This window comes from Myotis nattereri, assembly GCF_964212035.1.
Source record: "Myotis nattereri genome assembly, chromosome: 18".
Taxonomy (NCBI): domain Eukaryota; kingdom Metazoa; phylum Chordata; class Mammalia; order Chiroptera; family Vespertilionidae; genus Myotis; species Myotis nattereri.
In genome coordinates this window covers 38,070,527-38,082,819 of record NC_138093.1, presented here as the reverse complement: position 1 = coordinate 38,082,819, position 12,293 = coordinate 38,070,527, and the positions used below count along the sequence as shown (strand labels likewise).

The 12,293-nt window shown below is 43.4% G+C and overlaps 1 protein-coding gene across 1 annotated transcript in view; it reads right to left on the bottom strand.

The window, feature by feature from the left end:
• Positions 1-12,145, bottom strand: part of RNF115 (ring finger protein 115) — a 67,916-nt gene extending 55,771 nt beyond the window's left edge. The window contains exon 1 of the mRNA XM_081112842.1: positions 11,924-12,145. Coding sequence (XP_080968968.1) covers positions 11,924-12,019 — 96 coding nt within the window. The 5' untranslated portion in view covers positions 12,020-12,145. The remainder of the gene's footprint in view (positions 1-11,923) is intronic.
• Positions 12,146-12,293: the final 148 nt, after the last annotated feature.

Genomic DNA, 12,293 nt, shown 5'->3' with positions numbered 1-12,293 from the left:
GCCTGCTGGAGGCAGCCAGTGGATGTTCTGCTCTCACATCTATGTTTCTCTTTCTCTCTCCCTCTCCCTTCCTCTCTTTCTAAAAGTCAACAAAAACTATTTTTAAAAAAAGAACAGGCCTTTCAATTAAATAACAGACTTCTAAATAATTCAATGCTCTCCTTTCTACCATGTGCCCATTAGCAATCCCAGAACTTCTGATGTACACCATATACTAGTTACTTGGAATTCTAGTGTAAACCTTCTGTCAATGAGAGAAGAATTTTAAAAGTCTGATCTAATTCACTTCAGGGACATTCAAGTCAGGGAAGGTCACATACAAACTGGACTGATGAAAGTAGCCACTGACCATTCATTACCCAGTAAGAATATAGTGAGTTAGCTGAATAGACTTTAAGAATAAAAGAAACAAAGAGAGATATTTATAAAATAGTCCTGAAAAGGAAGTTATCCCAGGCCAAATTTACCTGTCACTGAATCCCAAGTCTTCTAAAAAATGATTTTAATTTATTTAATCAACATTACCAGCATTAACAATGTATGCCCTACCCAGTTTGGCTCAGTGGATAGAGGGTTGGCCTGTGGACTGAAGGGTCCCAGTTTCAATTCCAGTCAAGGGCACGTGCCAGGGTTGCGGGCTTTATCCCCAGTTGAGGGCATGCAGGAGGCAGCCGATCAATGATTCTCTCTCATCATTGATATGTCTATCTCTCCCTTTTCCTTTCTCTGAAATCAATAAAAATATTTTTTAAATGTATGACTTTGCATTATGATGTCCTCAACCGTAATATTCTTAAGATTGTTCATTATAGTAAAAAAAGACACTATAGTTTGTAACTCATAAAGGAGGTTCATTTCAGAAGTAAAATTTAAGTCCCAATAAGGACAATTCAGTGAACTACTGAACAAAATTCCCTTACACAAAACCCAAAAATACCCAAAACTAAACCACAGAGAGTAATAAACGTAACGGTCTAATTTTACAGGAAAGGAAAACTAAGGCCTTGTAAGATTCAATAATGTATTTAAAGATTAAAACGTTTCCCCTACAGTGCCATAACATTTACATGTAATTAATAGAAAGGAAGGGCTGGTAACAGCTGCAAAATAAGGGCTCATGATTAGTTCCACAGCTGGCAGCCAGACTTTTATTCTGAAAGCCCTTTCCTAACATTTTAAACATAGCTCGAACCTAAAATGGGCAAAAAGGCATTTGCTCTAATCTTGAGATAGCTATATTACTTTAATGTTTAAACACAAATTCAAAAGGAACCGAAAATACTTAAATACTAATTCCACTACTCATTTTCCCCAACATTTTATGAATCTCGTTACTTCCTCCCGAGCACAAAACAAGTACTAGCACAGCTCCTGGAATATAGTAGGTACCAATAGTTATTGCAAGAATGCAAAGAGATTATTGATATTCCATGATCTAGTGCCTATTACTAAAAGGTTATTATCAAGCATACAGATTTCAAAGTGCTCTACTTCCTGAAGAGTGTGTGTGTGTGTGCTCAACGAAAACATCCAGACTCAGTTACACACAGGAAGAGACACAGACATACCTCTGGGTCCTTTGTAGGATGAAACAGGCCTATGTTACACTGATAACCTGATTAAAAACCTTGGGAACTCTGAATCTACTCATCTAGTATTATATATTACAACAGGATGCTACTGTAATATTAAAATAAGTCTCCCTCACTGAATCAGCACCTACACTTGGCACAGAATAAACCAATAATTTTAGTGATGAATAAAACCACACTGAAAAATTTAAGGAATTAAACACTGTCATAATTCTCACTTATTAATATTACTTTCAATTAATATTACGTAACAGAGTTAAGTAATCTAAAAAATGCAAATTAAGAATAGCAATGGCCAGGCCAGTTTGATTCAGTGGTGGAGCGTTGGCCTATGAACCTGGAGGTCACGGTTTGATTCTGGTCAGGACACATGCCTGGGATGCAAGCTCAATCCCAGTGGGGGACATGCAGGAGGCAGTCAACTGATGGTTCTCTCATTATAGATGTTTCTGTCTCTCTCCCCTTCTCCCTTCTTTTCTGAAATCAATAAAAAAATATTAAAAAAAAAACAAGCAATGAAAGCTAATGTGCTGAATTTTCCTTTTACATGTATTAAACAAAAAGTAAATATACCATTATAGTTTCATACTACAGAGGCAATCAAAATGTAATTTTTTCAAACCAACAAGTTCAAGGTATAAAATTTCCATTCCTCAACCTAACTTGTCTTTAACTAAAAAACATTAAATCCTCTAAACATTCAACAGTGAATATATGATAAGATCAGAACATAATAACTGGCACTATAAATTACAATCGGGGAACCAACAGCTTAATAAATGTGTCTGAGAATAAAGTACTTCAGACTATCCCTTAAATTACAGAAGATTTAGCCCTGACCGGTGTGGCTCAGAGGTCAGAGTGTCAGGGCCAAGCACCGAAAGGTCGTGGACACGTACCTGGGTTGCAGATTCACTCCTGGGCCCGTCAGTGCAGGTGCCGGAGGCAACCAATCAAGTATATCTCTCACATCGATGTGTTTGTTTCTCTCTCCTCTATCTCTCCCTGCCCCACTCTCTCCGTCCCTCCCTGCCTTCCATTCCCTCTAAAAATCTATGGAAAAAATATCCTCAGGTGAGAATTAACAAACAAAAGGCTCTAACTCTGCAGTCCATTGCTGTGAGCCAACCTTTTATTTTTTGTTTTATGAACACTAATACCCCCATGATTTTCAACATTTACAAAAGCAGAACGAAGCAAGAAGAAAAAGCCTACAAGTACAATTTCTTCATTCAACAAATACTTACTGAATGAATATTATGTACCAGGCACTGTTCTAGACACTCATGGAAAATGAAGTAGCAGTAAGAGTAGTGAGGAAGTGGGAAATTTAAATGCATACAGAAAAAAATGTCTACAGGAAAAGCAAACCAAGTTTAAAGGAAAAAGACTGAATCTTGCAATATGCGAAAAGTACTATGCTAAACTACTAAATAATAAAAGAAAAGAAGAACCACTAGTGGAAAATGTTTTCCTATAAGACTAGAAGGCGCCCTAACCAGTTTGGCTCAGGCTCAGTGGATAGAGCGTCGGCCTGCGAACTGAAAGGTCCCAGGTTCGATTCTGGTCAAGGGCATATACCTTGGTTTCGGGCATATCCCCAGTAGGAGGTATGTAGGAGGCAGCTGATGGATGTTTCTCTCTCATAGCTGTTTCTAACTCTCTATCCCTCTCCCTTCCTCTCTGTAAAAAATCAATAAAGTATACTTTTTTAAAAAAGACTAGAAGGCATTCCCAATGAAGGCAATACAATTATCTCGAGGAAATTTTGAACATCTATTGAAATGTTTTGATTGTCATACCTATAAAGAAATGCTACTGACATTTAATGTGCAGAGAAAGGAAAGCATAGGAAATTCCAGCACAAAGAAATGTCTCTATTCTTAAACTTCACATGGGCAGTTAAGTAGATAAAAATATCTTTATCATTATCAAAGCCTAAGACCTAACTCCATTCTACATATAAACACAATGTCTTCTGCATAATTTTAATATGCACTAAACTAAATGTCCAAAAGAAACACTACTGAATAAAGTGAGAGAAAATTATACTTTATTTGTACCTTTAACAAGAATTATTCACCATTCTGGTGGTTTGCCTCTCACAATATTTAAGTTGCAAATACCTTTAATAGCAGTCTACCTAGATAGCTGTTATGTCTACGTTTGGTGCCAATACAATATAGATATCTTCTCTTTATGGACACCTGAATATTTACAGATTGAAAAGTATGTTATTTTGTTATAAATTATTTTCTTTTAATTTATTCTTTATCTTACAGTTATATAATTTTTTTAAACCTTATTATCTATGAATTTCCTTTCATGAAAGGGATTATTTCAAAATACTTATTTTACAAAAAGAGGGCACTGGATCTGAAGGTTTGAGAACCATGAGGCTAGAAGATCAGCATCACTGTAGGACACCTGTAGGTCTCCGCTAACCCAGAAAAGAGCAGAAAAGGGCATGTAACTATGGGATTATTTTTCTTTCTTTTGAGAAAGTCAATTCTAAGCATGGAAGATGGTTCTCTAGGTTTAATATCTACTCAAATTGCACATCAAAGAGAGCAACAAGGAGATGAAGAACTTTCCTGGGACACTTGTCGAAATTATCAAGGAGAGAGATTACCTATGTCGACAGATTTGCAAGAAAAACAAAACTAACTGCCTATTTTGGGAAATAGGGCTGGACAACCCAACATATAAAAAAAAGTATCCCTAGTTTAAAAATCACCAGAGCCAACTTGCTACTATTTGACAACATTCCTCTGGATACATCTAAGGAACTGTGAACTGCAACTGAATTTTAAAAGATTTTTAAAATCTTTTAGAATCTAACCTACACTTCTGTATGTGAAACTATCAGAACTATCTCAAGTGTTTCTACTACGGTAAAGGCCCTATTTCTGTACAATCAAGGATTACTCATTCCTACACTACCTTTCAATCAAAAATGACGTAAGTCCATTCTCTTCATGCTCATCATTCAAGCTTACAAAAAGGTCACACCTTAGTATCACTTTATAGTGGGATATACCATGACAAACTGCGAAAGGGTGCAGGCCATGCTGAGGGACCCCTTCTCCCCCCAACCCCCTCCCGCCCCCAGTGCACAAATGTCGTGCAGCAGGCCTCTAGTACAGAATAAAAAGCAATCCACATCATCTTTCCTCTTCTAAGATGGCCGTCTGAAAGACCTCTCCCTGAACTAAACATAAAGAAATAGTCTTAGTGCCCAGTCAGTACAGCCCCCCTAAATATAAGAAATTTCATCTGCAGTGAGTTTAAGATTTTATTCTTCCCCATACTGGAAAAATCCCACAGATTTTCCCATTATATACAGTGGAATTAAGACTAGAATGAGCCTTCCACCCATAAGAACACATATATCTTATTTCTAGACCCTTGGGGGGGAATATAGTTACTGACACTGTATGTTCAAACTTCATGTGGCAACACATACATTTTGTACCACTCAAATCTTTTAGATCTCATAACACTAATGCCACTACAAAAAATCTATCATGTGTGTGTGTGAGTGTGTGTGTGTGTGTGTACACAGGCTAAGTGGCCGTCCGACCAGCCAGTAGGTATGACGCACACTGACCACCAGGGGGCAGACACTTAACGCAGAAGCTGCCAAGCTGCAGTGACTGGGGAGCGGCAGTTCTCAGGTGACGTACCCTGGAACCAGAGAGGAGGGAGCCCGATTCCTCGCGGGGCCACCTTCGGCAGTGGGTTACGTTGTTCCTGGGACACTGTTGACCCCAAAGCTGGCTTACTGCACACTTGCATTTGCGTCCCACACCCTGTACGACAGCAACTTTGCAGAGTACCCTCTTGCACTCCGGAACCCCTCAGGGGATATCGGAGAGCCGGTTTCAGCCGGATCCCCGCAGGCCAGGCCGAGGTACCCCACCTGCTGGAGGGACCCTGCTCACTCCGCAGACGCCCTTCAAGCTGCGGTGCAGCCCCAGGTGCAGCTGACTGCCGGGGAAGGACCACAGGAGGTTGGCTCCATGGCATATCCAGCCATCTCACCCAGTCCCACCCCACTGGCTACCACCCAGGACCACCTGCATTAGTCCCCGAGGGAGCCAGTGCCGCGAACTGGAAGACCCGACCCTGGAAGACCCAACCGTGAGTTTTCTTTCTTTTTCTCCCCGCCCCCCCCCCGCCCCGCCCCCATACCCTTCAAGCCGCAGCACCACCCCAGGAATTCTAATTAACTTCCCTTCAATGTGCACGAATCCATGCACCGGGCCACTAGTATTTAGTAAGCAACTGCTATATAGAACCAGATTGATGGTAGATAACCAAATAGGCTTTTTAGCTTAAAGTCACCAATAGCAGACTTTAAGATAATCTAATAATTAAAACCTCTCAAACTCAGCTCACATTACTAAGTTCCTTCCCCCAGTTCAACAACATACTAACTTGACCTAGACACAACTCTAAGATCTTCCTAAGAAACATGCAACTTAAAAAGCAAGGTCAGTGAACTTATCGAGTTTTAAGAGTCACAAAGTCTTTAAAAACTCTACTTTTCAACTATTCATTATACAGTTATTAGGAAAGTTTTCCTGTATTAGAGCCATGACAAGTACAGCACAATGATAATAACTTGTGGAGCATCTGATAAAAAGCCAAATTAGAAAACATTACTTATTGATAAGGTTGACATTTTATTAGATCAAACAAGGTGATATGATAAGGAGATGGGAGAGGGGAGACAGCCTGCTAGTTCCTTCAGACAGAGCCTCAGAGGTAAGCAATACACTGGCAGTTCTTTCTTAAAAAATTATTATTATTATTTTATTGATTTCAGAGAGGAAGGGAGAGGGAGATATAGAAACATCAATGATGAGAGAGAATCATTGATTGGTTGGCTGCCTCCTGCACACCCCTTACTGGGGATCGAGCCTGCAACCCGGGCATGTGCCCTTGACGGGAATCGAACCAGGGACCCTTCAGTCTGCAGGCCGGTGCTCTATCCACTGAGCCAAGCCAGCGAGGGCCACTGGCAGTTCTTAATTAGACTGGTCTCTTATCTGAATTTGAATACTCTGATCTCCATAAAACACGTAAGAACCACCCTTATCAACACCAAAAGTAGTTTACTCTGCATATGATTTATCTCATCTGTTTAATGATGACTACCAGATTCAGTACACAAAGTAATATTCCCCAGCCTTGATTTTAGAGGGGAGAAGGGGAGAACAGGGATGGATGGAATGACACCTTCACATTCTGTGACAAAAACCTCTGTGGTACGACCCAGTCAGCCCTCAATGTAGCACAGTAATTCCATCAGTTTTGACATAAGAATAATCAGGTGAGGTAGAAGCTTCTGGTGTTTTGAAAATAATTTTAAGTTCCTTCATTTATTTTATCATCTGATCACCCAAAAATATATTTACTCAATCATATATAAAGTAAACCCTGGGGTTTCAGACCATATAATCAAAACCTCTTATTTCAAAGTCCAAATTTAGTACTCACTAGATTTTACTGAAGTTATTTTTACTATAACTAGGAAAACATTCTTAAAGGAAGAAATTTCAAAACCAATACTCACTTGTAGAATGGGGACTTTTTTTGAAATCTAACAGATTACAGTACCATTGAATGTCATTTTCACTTTAAAATTCCCTTCATGGTTTCCCCATATTTTATGTCTTCTTTCTAAATGAAAATTTTTATTCTTTTATCTGAGAAGATCCAAACCAAAGGCACATAAAGCTAAAATGAATAATCAGGATTAAGAGCAAGGAGTATTAATTCACCAAATTAACTCAACCAAATGTGGCTTAGCCTATATAGCTTTAGGCATATTTCAACCTCTCTCAGAAATTACAGCCAAAACTATTTCTTCTAATATAGACACTAAAGTTACTTGGGCCTCAAGTGCCCATCAGTAGATGAGTGGATAAAACAGCTGTGGTACATTTACACCAGGGAATACTGTGCAGCAATAAAAAAAGAAGGATCTCTTTCCCTTTGAGACAGCATGGAGGGACCTGGAGTGTTACACTAAGCGAAATAAGCCAGTCAGAGAAAGACAAGTATCACATGATCTCACTCATATGTGGAATCTAATGAACAAAATAAACTGATGAACAAAAGAGATCCAGAGACAGAAGCATAGAAAAACAAAAACAAAAAAAGAAGCATAGAACAGACTGCAGAATCTGAGTGAAGGCAGGGGAGGGTGGGTGGGTGGGAAGAGATCAACCAAAGAACTGGCATGCACATATGCCTAATCCATGAACCCAGACAATAGGGTGGTGAAGGCAGGGGTGGGGGCGGGCTAGAAGAAGTCAATGTGGGGGGGCGGGGGGGGGGGGAGACATACATAATACTTTCAACAATAAAAAATTAATTTAAAATAAATAAATAAATAAAGTTAGATGGGCCTGTTAATCTTTCATCGTAGGACTGACAAAAATGATAAAAACCTAAGGATACGTTCAGGGCAAAAGTTGGGTAAGCTATTGCTATAGTCTCACATACTTCCGCTATATCCTAGGGACAGGGGAAGGGGAAAGCAAGAGGTTTAAAAACCTTGCAACCTAATTCCACTAAACACAATTATGATTCTGCTGTGTGGTGAATAAGTTGGCAAGAGATTAGGTACCTGTAAAGCAGCCTTCCCACCGATTAGGTGAAGGAAACTACCTAGCAATAGCTCATGAAAAGCTGATGTAAACTCAATACTCAGCCTTACGTGTTCAGAGAGGACCTACCTCCTAAAAAGCGCTTACGTAAAGCTCCATACTCATCCTTAGGTGTTCAGAGAATGCATTACTCATGGGTGGTGAGTCCTGTGATCCAACTTGCACAAGAGTAAAGTACCTTGTTGAGATGCAAAATAAGTCAAGACAAAGAAAAACTTTATTCCTGATAAGTTGGATCTAGCTATCCTCAAAACATCCAGGTTTCCCACATTTGTCCAGCAGAAGAAACAACACATGCTTAATGTATGATGAGTACTTACAAGTAAGTTTTTCAAATTTATATAAAAAATTATTTTTAAAAACTTTTCAATGTTTCCTATACAAACAAAAACTATATTACTGACTTGAGTGTTTGAGTTGGTTTTTCAGTAGCAGAGCTACCCACTTACTGACCTGTTCATACCTTCCCCCCCACCCCCACCCCCGGGAAATATTTGTGCTTTACTTATTTATTTTTAATATATTTTTATTGATTTCAGAGAGGGAGAGAGAGACAGAAACAACAATGATGAGAGAGAATCATTGATCAGGTGCCTCCTACACGTCCCCTACTGGGACCGAGCTCCCAACCCAGGCATGTGCCCTTGACAGGAATCAAACCTAGGACTTTTCAGTCTGCAGGCAGATGCTCTAGCCACTGAACCAAACCAGCCAGGGCTTGACCTGATCATTCTTACAACCAACATTTTCCAGATAACAGTCTGGGTTAAGGATATAGAAATGGTCATGAAACTCACTAGCTTATCTATGAATAAAAACTCTACCCCTTAACCTCACTGCACCTTTTCCTAAAAATGCATAACTATCTACTGTTTCTCCCTTTCCTACCCAGTATTCTCCTTAATTTGAATTTTATCTATCCTGCGGAACTCAATCTAAAATCCATCTCTCACTCCTTCCCTGATCTTACCGATCTTCCCTTTCTCCTAATTCTAAAGCACATATTACCCATCTTCATTCACCTTACATTTTTTCCGTTTGTCTCATCTTTTCCAAAAAACTGTCAGGTTCTTCAGGGCAGGTCCCATATTCCTAGGTATGCCTTAAGGACAGCCAGCAGAGAACCTTTATGTATGGATAAGTATTCTGTCATATTTAATTGCATTAGACCTTAATTGACAAGTCAGACACCACAAATAATGTAATGCCTCCAGGCATCAAAGTAAGGCTTAGAAAAATACCTAAAGTCTTTCAAACGATCCCTTTTCAAGAGCACTTCACAATGAGGACTTTAGGTGGTAAAAATAATAATAATAATAATAATATGTAAGTTGTGGAAAGTTGGACTGTTTTCTCACCCTTAAAGGTAAATAAGCAAATGACTTAAAAGACCCTAAGAGCTAAGTACGGTGACAGATGGATACTGGACTGTTCATGGTGATCACTGTAAGGTACAGAAATGTCAAAGCACTATGCTGTACACTCGAAGCTAATGTAACATCGTATGTCAACCGTAGTTTAAAAACAGCTTTACATGGCGGGGGGGGGGGGGGGGGGGGGGGGGGGGTCGTGGAGGCTCCAAAAAAACCAAGGCGGCAATGTTCAACAAGGCATCACATCGCCAGTCACACACATAGTGGACAAATTCCAGACACCCTGTCTGTGGTGAGAGGTCTGGGGGCTCTGATGGCCACTGGACAAAATCAAGGCACTTGCTCTTCTCAGCACTGAAATGCGGCATAAAGCACACACGGCACAGACAGGCCATCAAAACCAAGTAACATACAGTAACAGGAAGAAAATTCTGAGATGTCCTAAATTAAAACAAGAGGCCAGAGAGTGAGAGACAGAACAATTAGCTTCTTAATAGCTATAAACCAGCTGACCAGACTGCTCACTTTCCTTCCATGCCCTGCAGGACTCCAGATTAATTCCCAGGTGGCTATTTCCGCAGGTTACCCTAGCCAGGGCCAGCAAGCCGGGAGCCTCAGCTTCTTGTTTACCCGCGGGCTTTCCCAAATGCTGCCCCCGCCGGTCCACAGGAGGGGACATTTCTTCTTGTGGACTCTGCCTGTCCCAGACCTGGCCCCACTTCACCTGCTCCCACCTTTCTGCCTACAGCTCATGGAAATTCTTTATGTCTTTCTTGATGTATAAAAATGCTTTGCAAGCTCCGAGATGATGGACATGTTATCTTTCCTACCAAGCTGGTGATTTAGACTCCATGCCCCAAGACCCGTCTTCTTTTTGGCCAGCGACGACCTAATAAACCCTTTCTTTTAAAAAAAGATCTTCAGCCATCTAAACTAACATTTTTTTGTTGTTGTTTCCTAAGACGAAACTGTTGGGGCAAATGGAAAAGAAAGAAAATGCCATAAAAGCCTGAAAAAGCACAACTTTCGGTGATAAGGTTCGAACGCCCTTGGGTGCTTTTTCACAGGACTCCACTTGGGCGTCTAAGAAATACGGCATTGGGACTGCACACTCCGTGGACTTCCTCCTGGACCGAATCTGACCCTCGGTTAAGTCGCTGGGTGGCCCCCCTTCCGTAGCCCCCTTGACACTTGTAAGTGGGGCGATCACAACTCCCGCCGAAGGGCTCGCGTGCTCTGGGGCGGGTCTCCCCGCAGGAGCCCGACGCAGCCGACACAGCTCGCGTTTGCTGGCCTGCGGCTCAGGCGCTGTCCTCCTCCCTCCAGGGGCCAACAGCCAGCCTGACGGAAACCGGTGGCAGCCGCTGTGCCAGAGGACGCAGTCCCCTGCATGCTGCCCTGGATCGTTTCAGGAGGCAGAATGGAGGAGGGCGCCGGTGAGAGATGGCGCTGAAGACCCTGGCAGCAGGACAGCCCAAAGAGCCAAGTTGAAACAATGTGCCCTGCCTTCTTCCTAAGCCATTTCCTTCAACGGCGGCCGGGAGGCGGCCGGGCGCCCGCGGGTCAGCAGTCCGCCGCTGTTTTCACTTTCCCCAGAACCTGCGAGCCCCGAGCACAAACCCCTCCCGCCCCAAGACCTCCCAGCCTCTGCCCCGGAGACCACGGGGAAGGGACTGCCCTATCAATCCACTGTTCGGATTCACCGAAGATGGGGGGCCGGGGGGTGGGGGGTGGAAGAGGAAATAGAGGAAGGTGAGAACAGCAGAAAGGGGGGGATGGGGAGGGGGAGGGGGCAGAGGGGAGGGGGGCGGTCATCGTGAGGAGGAGCCAGGTGAAGAAGAAAGACGGCGGAGGGAGCCCGGGCCGGCAGCGCAGTGGGTTGGATGGAGCATCCTGCCCACGGCCAAGGTTGCCAATCCCACCCCCGGTCGGAGCACACAGGGAAGCAGCCAATGAACGCACAAATAAGCGCAACAGCAAATCGATGTTTCTCCACGAAAATCAATCCATAAGTAAAAATGTTTAAGAAAAAAACTGAGGGGAGAGTTGTCAGGGGAGAACCTGCTAAGGAAGGAAAAGATGGGGGAGGGGCGGGGCAGGAGAGAGGGGTTACGGGGCAGGTGGCGCGACCGGGAGCCGGGAGGGCGGAGAGGGAGCGAGCAACCGCCGCCAGGGAACAGTGGGCAGCGGGATTCGGGAGACCGATTTCGGGGGGTTGCGGGGCGCTTCGAACCCCTTCCGGGACTTCGGGGCGTGGGCAGGGACGCGGGGCTCTTACCGGTAGTTTGGGGTTGACCTCGCCCTTGCAAAAGTGGCAGAAAAACCGATGCGCGGCGACGGCGGCGCCGGTCCCGGCTGCCGAGGCCTCCGCCATCTTCCTCTTCCGCCCGGCGGTCCGAAAGGGACACCGCCTCCCTCGCCTGCCGCTCGCTGCCGGCTGCAGTCGCCGCCCGGCCCGCGCTTCCTCAATGCACCGCCGCTCCCGGCCCGCGTCAGTCACGTGAGCGCCCGGCCCACGGAGGCGGCGTGGACCCAGGCCCCGCCCCCAGCGTCACAGGCGCCGGAAGGAAAGTCCGCTGGCACCTCCCCCGCGGCCCCTCGCCGGTCCTCCAAACTCCTAGCGAGACGAAAGAAAGAGCGTCCCCGGG